Source organism: Bolinopsis microptera, chromosome 13 (genome assembly GCF_026151205.1).
Source record: "Bolinopsis microptera isolate Bmic1 chromosome 13, MBARI_Bmic_1.0, whole genome shotgun sequence".
NCBI lineage: Eukaryota > Metazoa > Ctenophora > Tentaculata > Lobata > Bolinopsidae > Bolinopsis > Bolinopsis microptera.
Window position 1 is genome coordinate 12341620 of NC_087084.1, and position 12901 is coordinate 12354520.

At 38.0% G+C, this 12901-nt stretch overlaps 2 protein-coding genes across 2 annotated transcripts; one reads left to right on the forward strand and one right to left on the reverse strand.

Moving 5' to 3' along the window:
• Positions 1–830: 830 nt before the first annotated feature.
• Positions 831–4297, forward strand: LOC134824714 (uncharacterized). The gene is made up of 2 exons (XM_063836691.1): positions 831–1127; positions 1505–4297. Exons 1-2 carry the CDS (start codon positions 943–945, stop codon positions 3168–3170), a joined length of 1851 nt encoding a protein of 616 aa, XP_063692761.1. The 5' UTR covers positions 831–942; the 3' UTR covers positions 3171–4297.
• On the reverse strand, positions 4102–10865 carry LOC134824717 (G-protein coupled receptor 39-like). Its single transcript, XM_063836694.1, has 11 exons — positions 10652–10865; positions 10283–10381; positions 10025–10094; positions 7244–7426; positions 6928–7070; positions 6631–6712; positions 6273–6385; positions 5969–6137; positions 5612–5708; positions 5270–5425; positions 4102–5010 (listed from the first exon to the last, which is right to left on the reverse strand). The coding sequence occupies exons 2-11, from the start codon at positions 10379–10381 to the stop codon at positions 4866–4868; spliced, it is 1257 nt and encodes a 418-aa protein (XP_063692764.1). The 5' UTR covers positions 10652–10865; the 3' UTR covers positions 4102–4865.
• Positions 10866–12901: the final 2036 nt, after the last annotated feature.

Consider the following 12901-nt stretch of genomic DNA (forward strand, 5'->3'; position numbering starts at 1 on the left):
AGACCCTTTGTTTTCTCCTATCTGTAGATTTGAAAGTTGATATGTTGATTGTTGAAATGCTGATTATTAGAGATAACATATTTGTATAAAATCATGGTTTTAATTTATTGTACCAACGATAATCGTCAACTTTGTTAATCGAAGCTTTTTCGAGATTCTCGATTATGTTCCAAATTATTATGGAATAAGGGGTAGTTCACATATTACGTAATCTGCCGAGGGGGTTGGGGGGTTACCTACATCGCTTCCTGTTAATATAAAACTCAGTAACATAAACGGAATTGAGATCTGGTAATATATTATGCGTAATCCTGTATAACTATAATCCTGTTTGATCCGTACCCCGTTTTATAGATCTAGATTGTAGAGTACGCAGTACGCTATATCAATATCTACCACGTACAACACTTTATACTATCACAAACGATTAGTAACCGAACTAGAGTGCGCGTCCAACTAGAATACGTGAACGGTGAATCAAAGTGATACATTGATAATTCATAGTTTGGGTTGTTGTTGGGATCCCTACAATGGCGCAAAAGCCAAATTTAGCCAAATTAGGGCCAAACAATTGTTAAAAGACGTTTCACTTCCAAATAGTTTTGATCCTTCTTTATATCTTCCGATCAATTTATACCAAATCTTGATCACAGTTGACAGTACACTCGAGGTATCCTCATGCCTCATCGGACTTTATTTGTACGCAATTTCCGGTCAAATAACGTTCAATAAGGTAACCAAAATCCAACAATCGACATTTGTAAGCTTAGCCTTAATACTAAACTGCGTTAATTCCCATTGATAATTCTGTATTTAACAATTTTATCAACAGTTAAAGGAGACGATGGCATTCTAACATCTCAACAGGATCAATCAACTCAATATTTGTATTATATCCCACAATGAAAAGACCACCATGATCGTGAACTGTCTGAACAACTGATGGACAATGTAGTTGAAGCACTTTTCCCTACTTTCGCCTCCCTTCTCACTGTATACCTGAAACTTGACGCAGGAATCATCCTCGAGTCGGACGCTGAAACTTTCTTTTTATGGCTCAAGATCCTCCCTGCTCTGGCTACAGCCTTTGTCATAGGATTTATCCTGTTGATTGCGTTTCCGTTCGGGTAATTCGTTATTTAGCGGTCTTTCATTCAATTTTCATATACGTATAATTATCGTTAACCGTTTATCGTTAAGAATCTTGCCGCAGTTATGTTCAGTATATCAATATTTTGCTGATTTTCTTAAAACAATAAAAGGCGTCTAATCTATTCTTATGTGCCTTGATATGATTACATCCGTCGAAAACTCTTACGGTCGCCATCAGAACTCCTTTAGATATGCCATGATTGAATAATAAATTGAATCTGAAAGCGTTACAGCGATCATACTGTACATCATACTGTGTATAATATTGGCATTCTTGTTCTACAAGTATACTACAAAATGTATACATGAAAAATGGTGACTTTAACTCCATATTAATTTCTTTCTTTCTTAGGCACAAGAGTTGTGGTCGTCCTCGACAATCCTACAACGCGAAGACGCAAAACGAATTCACAGCTGATAATGGCGTAGAGTTAGACGGACCTAATGGCGAAGGAGTAGAATCTGATCCCGCAATTATTGAGCTACCACAGATGCATAATGAAGTTCATTGTCAACCACCTGAGAATCACGCGATCAGCGATAATCACTGGAACAACCAGAATCACGTAAACAACCACGATAAACTTGATGATGAAGAGATAGAAACTAATTACAAGATCAACAAAAGATTGGCTAACGGTTTTGTCATGGTCAACCCTGAATTTGACGACAGACATCACGTGGAATATCGGTCAAGTTCGGAACGATCATCGAATCTACAAACGGACGATGACGGCGTAACAATGACCATTTCAGCTGAAACTGCGAATGTTAACAATAACTACAAACCTATAATCACTGAGTCTGAAGGGCGGCAGTTATATGAATCTCTAGCTCTGAACCCATTGAATGAATCTCTGAACCATCCCCCCTCAGAGAATGAATCCCTGAACCCATTTCCAGCCTACTACGATGAGGTGCCTCAGGAAAGTATCCCTCTCGAGAGTATCCCACCACCTAAACCTCTCCGGGCTGCCAATAGCATGAAAGCACTCCCTCGGCCTCCTTCTGATTCACCCGCTAAAAACCCTTGGTACATCAAACCAGAAAGGGGACATCAAACTTTAAAACCGCGACCAAAACCACCACCGCGACCACCAAGCAATCAATTTGAAGACGAGCTGAAGCTAGCACTCCGCAGGGTGAGGACTAACTCGTCTATTTCCACTAATTACAGGGTTCCTAAAGCTGATCTTAACGGCCCTAGCCCAGGAACTAGCTCGTTAAACTTTGATAACGAGCTGAAAAAAGCGCTGACAATTAGACGAAGTTTGGTCAGCTCCAACAGACCTCAAGAAGTTTCTCAAGTAGATCTGCAACTCAGAAAAACAAAGGAATCAGTATCTGTAGCAAGTACTAGTGACGATGGTACCGTAACGGACAGTGGGGATGACCAATATTCTAAAGGTAGCAACTCGGTGGTCTCTCAACCAATTCCTCGTCGGTCAAAACCACGTCGGCCTTTGCTGGAATCCGACTCGAGACCTCTCAGTGAAACTGACGTTAAAGTGATCGCGCAGTTCTCTGAGACCATGGAGAGGTTGAAGAAAAGGATGAGCACAGAGGAAGTAGCCAAGTTGAGATCTTCAATGTCCTCCATACATAAGATAGTGGGCAACGGGAGCAGCTCCAGTGATAGCGAACGTGGGAAGAAGAGTAGCAGTGAAGCTGAGACTAAAATACAAAACACTGGTGATCTGTCTGGAATACTGGTTGAAGACACTGAAAATAAAGTTGGGATTGGAGAGGTCAAGATTAACAACGGGATTGAAGCTGAGACAGAATTAATAAACAACGGTGCTGAGATTGAAGCCGAGGTGGAAGTGGAAATCAGCGAGATTGAAGCTGATGCAAAGACAAATGACCTCACCGTCAGTGGACCTGATGTTGGAATAGTTACCAAAAGTAGCGACTCGTCCGCAGAACCAGTTGGAAAACCAAATGGAACTCTGGACATTATAATGCACGATCTTGACGATGTTATGGGCGAAATAACTTCCTATACTGATGCTAAATAGCTTCATCAAAATAATCATTTAAACAAAATAATGTTTAAATTTCGAAATTCTTACTCAATTTGTGTTTAATGCTACAACCGCTACAGTTTGTTGAAAGTTTTATGGACAGTTTCTAATTTTATGGACGAATTCATTATTTATAATTATAGTTCGTTGGTGTGAAACCACTTGTTTCGCTGATCGGCCAGCGGCCTTCAATAGAACAATGCAAGTGATACAATCAGCTAGCTCAATCTCATTTAACCTGTTATAACTGTTGATTTCCGGACGTAATAATTACTGGTCTTTTGTTGTTTGGTCCGAACTGTTTAATTTAAAACAAAATAATTGCCAAATTCAGATTTTTGCATCAGCCAATTCTGTATAAATTTAGAATTTATTTAATTCAAATGAGCAAATGGCACCGTTGTAGGTGTTCCTAGACTGTTGTAAAATCATTTTTTGGATGGAATGATTTTCATGATATTTTGTAGGAGCATGTTCATCATTCCCACTTTGTGTTCTGATTTTTTTGGTTATTGCTCAAGAATTCTTAATAAACTTAAAAATATGCCTTTTCATTTCACCTGAAAGTGTTTCTATAATTTATTGAGGCGGTAAATTAAAAGACAAAAACACGATTTTTCTTTTTTTAAATTGATGGTTCTCCCGGCAAGAATTTGTTTTTATTTGGATTTTGGAGGTTGTAGTTCTACAAGTGCTAAGTAGACGTTGAAAATGATTTCCAAAATTGCAATTTACTGCATGGAAAAATTTAAGGATATGGTTTGTTAATCTTTCTTGCCTCGTGAAAAATCTGGATTTTATTTTGAAGCAAATTATACATATTTATAGTATCAAACAAGATAGAAACGTTTTTTTCGAAACTGGAATTAATTTCTTGTATTGTTGTTATTGTAGCAAAACAGATAAGAAATCATTGATACATATCTTCGACAAAATTCAATAAAAATGTTTGCATTTTTACATGATGATAACAATTATCTATTTGAATTTAAAAAATTTGTTCATCTATGTGAAGAAGGGGATCATATAATACAATAGTCGAAGAAACATTTGTTTATTTGAGCTTCCGATCAGCAAAAAATACTTCACCCGTGAGTTATCACTTATCTTGTATTCACTTTATCAGAGGCCTCTTTTTGAATAATTATCAAAGAAAAATTGTACAGACAAAAACAAAACGATAGAGACGGTAGCTGTATTATAATTAAAACAGATCAAATGATTCCTCTAAGTTTTACTAAAGATCAGCAAATCTAAAATGATTAAAGCAATAATAAATAATAAATACATTACGAATAATTGGTCCTTATCAAGACAGCATTGGTAGTGAGTAGTCTGATCCAGTCATATCTTCAGATATATTAAAACTAGCTCTACTAGTGTCACCTCTTAAGTCTTTTAAAGTTAGTTCGACAACAGGGTTTTGGTAACGGATAATCTTCGATACAAGATAATCATATCTTTAAAATGTCAGGCTCTGAGGACTGAGAAACAGTTTGCTTTTTGAATTGTCTTGAGGGGCAGAGTGCAGACAAAAAGTCGATAATCTTTGATTGTAGCCCAAAGTCTAAGGGAAGCTTCTTTCGAAATCTTCATTTTTCAATAGTCATTCATGAAACAGGAAAATTTGAACAATGTTATGAGAGTTTGCTGAATGTGCAGAATGTAAGTGAACGATTCTAGAAGATTCTAGAAGGTTTGAATAGACATGACAGGCGCACTGATGGTGGACCTTAGCGAAGGTTTGGCCATGGACTCCTTGTACTTGATAATATCCTCCAACTTGTCCATCAGAATCCTGTTCCTCCCAAAGTAGATCAGAGGGTTCAGCGAGCTGAAACAGTGAAACATGGTTTTAAAATTCAGAATCTAAAAGTTATTCAGAAATGTATAATTTTTCTGTATGATGCTCCTGATTTTTCATGTAATCACCTTTTTTTATAAACATTTTTTAAATTTTTTATAAGACTAGCATTGTACACAGGTTACAATTCACGGTTAATTTTAAGTAAAGTTTCAATCAACTGTAACTACAGTTACAGTTAAAGTAGATCCTTGCAAGACTTTTGAAATACCCAGTGATTATAGCAAACCTGCTGAGCAGTGTGGTAATGGTGAGGTAGAGGAAGAAGTAGTGAGCGAAGGAGGGAGACACGCCCCCCACCATAGACCTGTACCCCACAGAACCTGTGTACTCCATAAACGTCTCAAATGTCAGCACCCACCATGGTAAATAGCAAACAATGTACCTGAGTTGTGATGTGATGTTTCAGGTAGAATTAATTAATTAATTGATAAATTTCAGATGGAATTGATAAATATAATAAGATTCAAAGTTCAACGATTATCTAAAGTCTAACTTTTCTGAAATTTTGACTCTGAAAATTTAGTTTTCCCTCCTAGATTATTGTGAAACTGGAATGTTGGTAACTTACAAGAGAACGAGGTAGGAGATGGTAATAGCTGCTTGTTCCTGAGGGTCCACTTTCTGGACACGTTTGTTATCTGTATCTTTCTTCCTCAGCAGGTTCCCTTAGAACATTATAAGAGTATTATATGATGTAGGGTTAACACTCATGGCACTATGATTAAAGTGAAGACAGGTTGATCTCCAAAATTTCGGCCTAAATTTACTTTCTAAATAATTCTTAAACGGTACAAAATAATTCATTTTTGTTTTCATTGGAAACAGGAAAACGATGACCCCTTATTGGCAGCAAATCCCAGGTTTTATGCATCGGCCTCTCCCACATCCTAATAAATACCAATATATTCCAATCTCTCCAACCTACCTCTCTCAGCACTCTTCTTCTCAGCCTCCTTTTCCCGTAGCCGAGAAGTCAGCCGATACACAACAGCCACAGAAGTGAGGACCATGAGGAGGCCGGGTACAATCACTACGAGGAAGACAAGGAAGAAGTACGCTGTTCCCACAGATTCGGGGTTGGAGACGTAAGGAGTCTGACGAGAGGGGTGTGAGGTTTTAACGGTATGTTGGGTGCAACGTTCGGTATCTCAATCTGTATTTAAATGAGTAGAAATAATTACAAATTATCTACAAACACGTCATGATCGCCCTGATTAAACCCATCCTACCTCGTTTTGAGCGAGCATATCATTGCAGTCTCCCCCATTGCATTCCGGCTTCGTGATATCCTCGAAGTTGTAATGGCAGGCTGCGTAGTCCATATCCAGGGTGTACCGTGCATCTGTAGGGATGTTAATGTCAGTAGTTATATATAGCAGGGTTAAATCTAATGTTAGATGAATATATTCTTTTAAATCATTTGATTATTGTGACATTAAGTGGGGTCCAGATCAAATGAGAAACTGCGTTCGTTAAAAAAATATAATACATCGTATCCGTAGAATATGACGTATTCAAATGGCAAATGCAGTACGCTCAATCGTGAATCAGCATCAGCATCAACAAATATGTATCACTGACACTTACTTTTCATGAAAGGTACAACTGTAACGAGCAAGCTTATCACGTGGCACAGTGCCAGAGAAACCTTAACTCGTATTGGAGTCACCTGAAGTTGGGAGATACGTATCAAGAACATGGATATCAGTCTGTTATCAGATTAGTCAGATATAATAACGATATTACTGGGTCTCGGAGGGTGGTAGAGAATAATAAGTATATTAGTTTTGCAAAGTTTTGTAAACATATTATAAGGGGAACAGGTCCAAAATGTAATTTGTTTTTGAGAGGTACGTGATGCGGCCAGCCAGCCATTATACTTACGATGGCCTTGTACTTGAAAGGTATGAAGATGGCAACGAATCTGTCCATAGCCCCAACAGCCAGAAAGAGCAGAATGGCCCTGGAACAGTAGTTGAAGAGGAAACCTATAGTGTTACAAGCTATCACCGTCCCTGTGTCGTTATCTGGGAGATATAGGGAATATCAATCTCTGGCTTAAATGTCATATAAATTGGTTGATATAGGGAGTATAAAAAATGAAGTCAATCCCGCAACTTGAGCATTTAATTTCTTGTTTAAGATATTTACAGTAGGGTGATTAATAATAACCCTAATTATTACCCTAATTACTAATTACCCTGCTGATAGAGAGTAGCGTGGAAGACTCTATCAGACATCAGGAGTATCAGAGTGAAGGGAGCCACGAAGAACACTATGATGTTATCACAAACACACAGATTAAGAAGGATCAGAAGGTTGTTGTTGTTCCAGAGCAGCTTCGCTTTCAGCTGACAGAACACCGCTAGTGTCAGGCTGTTCGCTGTGGTAGTTAGTGTTACAGTTAGTGTTAGTGTTACAGCTAGTGTTACAGCTACTGTTAGTGTTACAGCTAGTGTTACAGCTAGTGTCAGACTGTTTGCTGTGATAGTTAGTGTTACAGCTACTGTTAGTGTTACAGCTAGTGTTAGTGTTACAGCTAGTGTTAGTGTTACAGCTAGTGTTACAGCTAGTGTCAGACTGTTTGCTGTGATAGTTAGTGTTACAGCTACTGTTAGTGTTACAGCTAGTGTTACAGCTAGTGTCAGACTGTTTGCTGTGATAGTTAGTGTTACAGCTACTGTTAGTGTTACAGCTAGTGTCAGGCTGTTCGCTGTGGTAGTTAGTGTTACAGCTAGTGTTAGTGTTACAGCTAGTGTTACAGCTACTGTTAGTGTTACAGCTAGTGTTACAGCTAGTGTCAGGCTGTTCGCTGTGGTAGTTAGTGTTACAGCTACTGTTAGTGTTACAGCTAGTGTTACAGCTAGTGTCAGGCTGTTCGCTGTGGTAGTTAGTGTTACAGCTAGTGTTAGTGTTACAGCTAGTGTTAGTGTTACAGCTAGTGTTAGTGTTACAGCTAGTGTTACAGCTAGTGTCAGACTGTTTGCTGTGATAGTTAGTGTTACAGCTACTGTTAGTGTTACAGCTAGTGTTACAGCTAGTGTCAGACTGTTTGCTGTGATAGTTAGTGTTACAGCTACTGTTAGTGTTACAGCTAGTGTCAGGCTGTTCGCTGTGGTAGTTAGTGTTACAGCTAGTGTTAGTGTTACAGCTAGTGTTACAGCTACTGTTAGTGTTACAGCTAGTGTTACAGCTAGTGTCAGGCTGTTCGCTGTGGTAGTTAGTGTTACAGCTACTGTTAGTGTTACAGCTAGTGTCAGGCTGTTCGCTGTGGTAGTTAGTGTTACAGCTAGTGTTAGTGTTACAGCTAGTGTTACAGCTACTGTTAGTGTTACAGCTAGTGTTACAGCTAGTGTCAGGCTGTTCGCTGTGGTAGTTAGTGTTACAGTTAGTGTTAGTGTTAGTTAGTGTTACAGTTAGTGTTACAGTTAGTGTTAGTGTTAGTTAGTGTTACAGCTAGTGTTAGTGTTAGTTAGTGTTACAGCTAGTGTTAGTGTTACAGCTAGTGTTACAGTTAGTGTTACAGCTAGTGTTACAGTTAGTGTTAGTGTTAGTTAGTGTTACAGTTAGTGTTACAGCTAGTGTTAGTGTTAGTTAGTGTTACAGCTAGTGTTACAGCTACTGTTAGTGTTACAGCTAGTGTTACAGTTAGTGTTACAGTTAGTGTTACAGTTAGTGTTAATGTTAGTTAGTGTTACAGCTAGTGTTAGTGTTAGTTAGTGTTACAGCTAGTGTTAGTGTTAGTTAGTGTTACAGCTAGTGTTAGTGTTACAGTTAGTGTTACAGTTAGTGTTAGTGTTAGTTAGTGTTACAGCTAGTGTTAGTGTTAGTTAGTGTTACATGTACTTCAGACAGAACACCGCTAGTGTCAGACTGTTTGCTGTGATAGTTAGTGTTACAGCTACTGTTAGTGTTACAGCTAGTGTTACAGCTACTGTTAGTGGTACAGCTAGTGTTACAGCTAGTGTCAGACTGTTTGCTGTGATAGTTAGTGTTACAGCTACTGTTAGTGTTACAGCTAGTGTTACAGCTAGTGTCAGACTGTTTGCTGTGATAGTTAGTGTTACAGCTACTGTTAGTGTTACAGCTAGTGTCAGGCTGTTCGCTGTGGTAGTTAGTGTTACAGCTAGTGTTAGTGTTACAGCTAGTGTTACAGCTACTGTTAGTGTTACAGCTAGTGTTACAGCTAGTGTCAGGCTGTTCGCTGTGGTAGTTAGTGTTACAGCTACTGTTAGTGTTACAGCTAGTGTCAGGCTGTTCGCTGTGGTAGTTAGTGTTACAGCTAGTGTTAGTGTTACAGCTAGTGTTACAGCTACTGTTAGTGTTACAGCTAGTGTTACAGCTAGTGTCAGGCTGTTCGCTGTGGTAGTTAGTGTTACAGTTAGTGTTAGTGTTAGTTAGTGTTACAGTTAGTGTTACAGTTAGTGTTAGTGTTAGTTAGTGTTACAGCTAGTGTTAGTGTTAGTTAGTGTTACAGCTAGTGTTAGTGTTACAGCTAGTGTTACAGTTAGTGTTACAGCTAGTGTTACAGTTACTGTTAGTGTTAGTTAGTGTTACAGCTAGTGTTACAGCTAGTGTTAGTGTTAGTTAGTGTTACAGCTAGTGTTACAGCTACTGTTAGTGTTACAGCTAGTGTTACAGTTAGTGTTACAGTTAGTGTTACAGTTAGTGTTAATGTTAGTTAGTGTTACAGCTAGTGTTAGTGTTAGTTAGTGTTACAGCTAGTGTTAGTGTTAGTTAGTGTTACAGCTAGTGTTAGTGTTACAGTTAGTGTTACAGTTAGTGTTAGTGTTAGTTAGTGTTACAGCTAGTGTTAGTGTTAGTTAGTGTTACATGTACTTCAGACAGAACACCGCTAGTGTCAGGCTGTTCGCTGTGGTAGTTAATGTTACAGCTAAAGTCATCTTGAAAACAGTGTAGAAAATTTCGCTAAAAAACTTTGGAAACCAAATTGATTAGAAAGAGAATGTTACAAAGTTACCAATTAATCCAGTAGTAAGCACAATCGCGTAAAGGATGATGAAAAATATTTCCAGAGACTGGATAGAACGCTGAAACAATTATAATAGAAAGCTGTTCATTTTATGAAGGTATTATATATAGGGACCATTTGCTTTTTTAAGAACACTAATTTCTGTAATCGAGCATTTCCTGGTCTGAAATGTTACACAACCCATTAAATCACTCCTAAACTCATAAACAACTCACCTGCTATTTAATAGAATTAGAAACAACTAACCTTGTCCTTGATATCGGGCCAGTATCTAGAATCAGCAAGGTTCCAGCACCCTTCTCCTTCATTACTTGTTGAGTTACCGTACAGTACGCACTCCTCCATCTAACGGAACAGAGGTTTTAGGTTTTACTCAAAGATTGTAACTCGGTTACAGTTTATGTACCGCAAAATTAAAGTTAATTTGAGTTCGTGATTTCCGAAAACACGGTCAGTTAATTGGGAAATTACTGAATTATAAATCTAACTAATCATCTAATTATTTTAATTCAGGCGAGGAAATCACAATCCGTCACAAGCATTTAAACGCCATCAGAACAATTCCTGTCAACCAACCCTATTAGAGTATTAGTATCAACGATCAATTAAACTAACTTTTGAGAAAACGTCTCAGTGGGTTTTGTATCTGCGTGGTCTGTAGAAACGCGTGTCTACTGGATGTAGTTTAGGGGGTGGTGTAGTCAACACCTGGTCTCCAATTATGTCCGTGTAAGCGTGTACAAGGGTGGTTCAGTAGTGGTGAAGGTGCTCGGTATAACCTCTAAGTACCAGTCTGATATTCCTTGTTCTGCTTCTAAATGCGCTATTCCTAAGCAAGGTTATATATTCATAAGCTATGCATTGATACTAACTTTTCATTCAAAGTAGCAAAGTGAACAACAAACTTCCTTTGAGTGTCGGTGTAGTATCAAAAACTAGGGTAGAACCGAAATAGGGCTTATAAAAATAACTCACGTTGATACAGCGTGACAGTAAAATCAAAGTAAGAAAGTACGCAAAGCACTGATGATGTGACCTTTAAGTTTAAATATAGGTGATAAACCAAAAATATTTAGTTTCTCGGATTTACAAATTTTGGATATCATTGTGTAGATATAGCTATGCTGATCTCGGAATACACGGCCATAACTCTTGGAAACTTTGGATTGTTGAGATATCACGTTTTAACAACAGCCCTGCAACAAAATAATAAATAATAATTAAGTTAATTATTAAAATTAATAGATCTTTTGAGAAACTAGAATACTAACTACTCCTAGAAGTGTCTAGTGGGCACTACAACGACTTGCTATGTGTTAAGTCATAAGTGCTCTGGTGGCAAAACATCATCCAACCAGACACCTATACAGTATACAGGGTGTTCCAAAAGTCTTGCAAGGATGTACTTTTTGAATAACAACTTTAGACAAACGGATAAAACGTTATTCAAAAAGTGAATCCTTGCAAGACTTTAGAAACACCCTGTAAATAAACATTGAATAAAGAAATAACATTCAACATAATCTATTAACGTGATCCTTAAGGGAACGTTAAAAGCTGCAAAAACAAGGCTAAGTTTTAGATTTCAAGAATGAGCTGTAACTGTCAACTACATAATATAAAGAGGAAACTTGACACCAATTGATTAAGTGATAATTTGAAATGACTAAGAGTAAATGAATGCCCAGCTAGGTTCGCTATAAAACAAAACCAAGGTATCAACGAGACGACAGGACCGCGGTACAGGTGTGCCTACTACAGTGCCATACCGCGTTATACCACAGATGAAAGTTAAGTCTATAACTTGACTACATTCCTTTGTTCGTCGGGGTGTATATACTGTAGAATTATACAGCTACATTGCTAGTATATAGCAAGGTATAGCAAGGTATAGCAAGGTATAGCAAGGTATAGCAAGGTATAGCAAGGTATAGCAAGGTATAGCTGGGTAGCCACGTGAACAGTCCACAGGTTATTGAATAAGGGATGAGACATTATAGCTCACACATAATTGATGAGACTTATATAACATCAGAGAATATGACATGAACTCTCATTAATAAAACAGTTGAGGAAATGAATATATTTTGTTGGAGACCCACTACCCACACTAGGTAACTATTAAGTATGGACTTGTACTTAAAACCAACAAGAGAAACATACAGGTAACATTATGCAGGGTGAACCTAACAATGACTTGTATATAACAACTAGGACTGTGTGTAGTTTAGGTACAACAACACAAGATACAAGGGCAGGTCTCTCCCGAACGTTGGGATGGCCTGAGGTGCTTATCTCCTTTCTAGTAACCCTAAGCCGAGGCACTATACTAGTATACTAGCTGTAGGGGGGTTAGTCCTAGTTCCTACAAGCCAGAGGGTGTGTATCACCAGCCGAAGCTTGTATGTAATTATAACAACTAGGACTCTGTGTAGTTTAGGTGCACTTGTTATTAAAACCATGGTGCAACAGCACAACATCGTTACAAGACCAATATATACGATCCACTAAATCTGAACTTTATATACTCTGTTCTCTATGACTACTCTATTAAAACCGGTACTTGTTCCGGAATGAAACATATATTCAATATTATCTGTGTTTCGCCTGTATTTCTATTGTTATAAAATCTCCATTAACCAACATTTCTGGGGTAACCGAGTTGGCGCATCGAAATTACTAGAGTAAGACTAACTACTAAGTTAGTATAAATGATGAGTATACTAATGCACTGTGAGCGCAAATTCGCAACATTTGTAACAAAGAGCAGCGAGGAATACATTGAGCACAATAAAATGGCATATACTTATAGCCGACCATCCAGTGTGTGGGGGAACTAAAGAGGGCTACAAGAATTATAACATG